The following is a 3,603-nucleotide window of genomic DNA, read 5'->3' as shown; positions in this document are numbered from 1 at the left end:
CCTTTTTTCTGTTTATTTAAAGAAGCTAACTGAATTCTTTTAAATACTTTGTAGTTTCGTCCGGTTCCGTCTTTTGAATCCCCCTTCTGCTGAGCTCTGATGAAAGTGTATTCCAATGAGACCTTTCTGCTGCAGGGGGTGTTGTGATGCAGGAGTCCTGCATGACCAGTTGCACTTGTAAACAGCTTGTGTGCGAGTTCCTTGGCTGTTCATGATTCCTTAATGGTCTTTCTACCTGCTGAGCCGCCTGACTTGCACACCATTCACCAGCGCATCAAGGGCAACATGGAGGTGCTGCAGGACTTCGTGGTGAAGAGGGAGGAAGGACGCACACGACAGGAGTACCTCGCCTTGTTGCGCAGGGACATGGCTGCCTACTATTCCTACAGTGACTTCTTGCTCACGAAGCTCATGGACATCTTCCCACTCCCTGAGGTAGGATCCTGCCCTGCTGACTGGTGAGGATTTGGCTGCCTCCGTGGGTCTTCGTTTTTATCTCTATTCTCTCTCCCTTCTTTCATCCAGCTGATAAACTTCCTGGAAGCCAATGAGGTTCCCCGTCCTGTGACCATCCGCACCAACACGCTCAAGACACGGCGACGGGACCTGGCGCAGGTGAGCAGGAACCCGTGGTTGTCTCCTGTGCTGCATGTCACACGGGGTGATGTCTCTGTCTCAGACCCATCTCCTTGTCTTGCAGGCTCTAATCAACCGTGGTGTGAATCTTGATCCTTTGGGGAAGTGGTCAAAAACGGGACTTGTTATTTATGACTCCTCTGTGCCCATTGGTGAGATCACCTTTCCTGTTCTAGGGCTGAGCTGACCTGCTCTTGGATCCCTTACTTTCACATGTCATCTTTTGTTCTGCCTTCCCTGCCCAGGTGCCACCCCTGAGTATCTGGCTGGGCACTACATGCTGCAGGGAGCCTCCAGTCTGCTCCCTGTCATGGCTTTGGCTCCACAGGAGAACGAACGCATCCTGGATATGTGCTGTGCACCAGGAGGCAAGACCAGCTACATAGGTACCACCCTGGAGCCTTGGGTGGGAGGCTTGCAAGGGGATACTCTGAAGTGATGAGTTCCCACTGGTCTATGCAGAAAGGGGGAACAGAGGGGGACTGAACTTGTGGGAAGGAGGGGGTGGCTGTCCCTACAGGCACAAGTGCAGAAGGTTTTCAGCCCCTTGCTGATGTGTTTTGCCTTCTGGCAGCTCAGCTTATGAAGAATACAGGTACAATCTTGGCCAATGACAGCAATGCCGAGCGGCTGCGTAGCGTAGTGGGGAACTTGCATCGGCTGGGAGTCACCAATACTGTAGTGAGTAACTGCGACGGACGCCAGTTCCCCAAGGTATGTTCCTGCCTGCTTTGGGTGTCCTTACCTATCTTGATGTGTGCTTAGCTGGAGCTGCTCTACTGTCTCTTTAGTAAACCTGTGTGCTCCAGAGACAGCTGACAGAGGAGGGGTGAGCAGGACTGCCAGGGAGTTGTGTTTGTTGTTTGATACGGAGACAGGAAGGTGGACGGGGAGGAGTGATGTATATTTCTTGCCTTCCCAGTCTTCTGGTCTTGGTCTTATTTTGTGTCCCTGCCTATGACCGTAATTCCAAATGTACATCTGCCTATAGGTGCTTGGAGGGTTTGACCGTGTCTTGCTTGATGCTCCTTGTAGCGGAACAGGTGTCATTTCCAAGGATCCTGCTGTCAAAACCAACAAAGTGAGTGACCAGTTGGGACACAAGATGGGGACTCAACTATAAGTCATGAGAGGAAGGGCTTTGGGGCAGCTTTGTTCTTGAGAGATGCCTGCAATAAAGATGCTGATTTTGCCTTCTCTTTCCTGTTGCTTTCTCTTTCCTTCTTCCTTCCTCTTTTCCTCTTTCAAAGCCAGGTTGGATGGGGCTTTGGGCAATCTGGTCTAGTGGAAGGTGTCTGTGTTCATGGCAGGGGGGTTGGAAGCAGGTCACTTCCAACGCAAACCGTTCTATGATTCTATTCTGTGTGTTGTACCAGAGCTAGGTTTTTTGAGGTTAGTTCTGCCGAAAATTCTATATCAAATGTGCTTTGCTCTCCTGTCATCCATCCATCCATCCATCCATCCATTATCTTTCTCTTTCAGGATGAGAAAGACATCCTGCGCTGTGCTCACCTGCAGAAGGAACTGATTCTTAGTGCTATAGATTCAGTCAATGCTGCCTCAGAGACAGGGGGCTACATTGTCTACTGCACTTGCTCTGTCATGGTAAGTACCTTCCATGCTCTGTTGTGCTTATCTACTTGGGAGACTGGTGAACTTTTGGTCCTAATGCTTAGTCTCTGGCAGGTGGAGGAGAATGAGTGGGTTGTGGATTACGCCCTGAAGAAACGCAATGTTCGCTTGGTGGCCACAGGCCTGGACTTTGGCAAGGAAGGCTTCACCAGGTTCGTGCTGCATCACAAGCTGCACAGGTCACTGTTCATTGGAGACCAGGTTTGAGCAGAGGTGTTCTATCACTTCTCACCCCGCTTCTCCAGGTTCAAGGACCGTCGCTTCCACCCCTCTCTCAAGTCTACGCGGCGTTTCTATCCTCACACGCACAATATGGATGGGTTCTTCATTGCCAAGTTCAAGAAATTCTCTAATGCCATCCCCCAGGCACAAAAAGGTAACCTAGTGCTGGAGTTCATCTGAGCTGCCTGGGCGTGCCCTCACAGGCTGCTTCCTTGCAGAAGCCAGACAGATTCTTCATACTTGCATGTTTCTCTCTCATTTCAGATGAAGAACCTGCTGTGGAAGTAGCAGCTCCGTCTGCTGTCCCTGATACTGCCATGGAACCTCAGCCAAAAAAGAAGAAACTTGAGGGATCAAAAACTGACAAAGAGCAGAAGCTGCCGCAGCCTGCTTTGAAGAAGAAACGTTCATTGCAGGCACAGAGGAAACCCTTGAAGGCTGGCCGGCCTTCTCCCAAAATGATGCGTCCTCAAATCCCTACCAGGAAGAAGCATAGGATGAAATCAAAAGGACAGTGAGAGGAACTGCTTTTCCAGGTGTTGGTCCCCTCCTTGGAGAGCAAAGGCTGCTGCAGCTATGCATGTACCACCTGGCTTTGTTTGTAGGTAATCTCTGCAGCACTGAAAGCCTGGCACAGCTATAGCCCTGTTTGCTCCTTCCCCTCTGCATCAAGAACTGATGCCCATTAAAAGTTTTATACTCTGGCTCAAGTATTGTCCTTTTTCCCTTGAATACAGAATTCTGCCCTGTCCCCTTACTCTGCTGCAACAGCAACCCCTTCTGCTTCCATCTGATGCTCTGGCATTTCTGGTGTTTGTTCTTATACTCTGCAACATGGGTGTTTGTGAAGAAGCAGTGGGAGCTCAAACCTTAGCTACCTGATTGAAGTTTGTATTGTGTGGTGCCTGTCAGCAGGGTGCTTCATCAGGTGGGCAAACGGCAGGGCTGGAGCTCCTGGGCCTGTGGCCCTGTGCTGGTCCCCAATTCCCTGTTGTGATTGTCCCCATTTGACCCTTGTGCTTGTCCCCAGCAGTCTCTTGGTTCTTGGCCTCCCAATCATATTTCTTTTTGCCTTTTTTTTTCATCTAGATGTGGTTGCTTCACCTGGAGACA

At 50.3% G+C, this 3,603-nt stretch overlaps 1 protein-coding gene across 1 annotated transcript in view; it reads left to right on the top strand.

The window, feature by feature from the left end:
- Nucleotides 1-3,008, top strand: part of NOP2 (NOP2 nucleolar protein) — a 4,528-nt gene extending 1,520 nt beyond the window's left edge. The window contains exons 4-13 of the mRNA XM_010013519.1: nucleotides 236-435; nucleotides 526-615; nucleotides 701-788; nucleotides 882-1,022; nucleotides 1,211-1,350; nucleotides 1,628-1,717; nucleotides 2,119-2,241; nucleotides 2,323-2,420; nucleotides 2,514-2,644; nucleotides 2,755-3,008. Coding sequence (XP_010011821.1) covers nucleotides 236-435; nucleotides 526-615; nucleotides 701-788; nucleotides 882-1,022; nucleotides 1,211-1,350; nucleotides 1,628-1,717; nucleotides 2,119-2,241; nucleotides 2,323-2,420; nucleotides 2,514-2,644; nucleotides 2,755-3,008 — 1,355 coding nt within the window. The remainder of the gene's footprint in view (nucleotides 1-235; nucleotides 436-525; nucleotides 616-700; nucleotides 789-881; nucleotides 1,023-1,210; nucleotides 1,351-1,627; nucleotides 1,718-2,118; nucleotides 2,242-2,322; nucleotides 2,421-2,513; nucleotides 2,645-2,754) is intronic.
- The last annotated feature ends 595 nt before the right edge of the window (nucleotides 3,009-3,603 follow it).

This window comes from Nestor notabilis, unplaced genomic scaffold (assembly GCF_000696875.1).
Source record: "Nestor notabilis isolate BGI_N333 unplaced genomic scaffold, ASM69687v1 scaffold26524, whole genome shotgun sequence".
Lineage (NCBI taxonomy): Eukaryota > Metazoa > Chordata > Aves > Psittaciformes > Psittacidae > Nestor > Nestor notabilis.
Note: the sequence above shows the minus strand (reverse complement) of the source record. Positions and strands in the feature narration are given on the sequence as shown.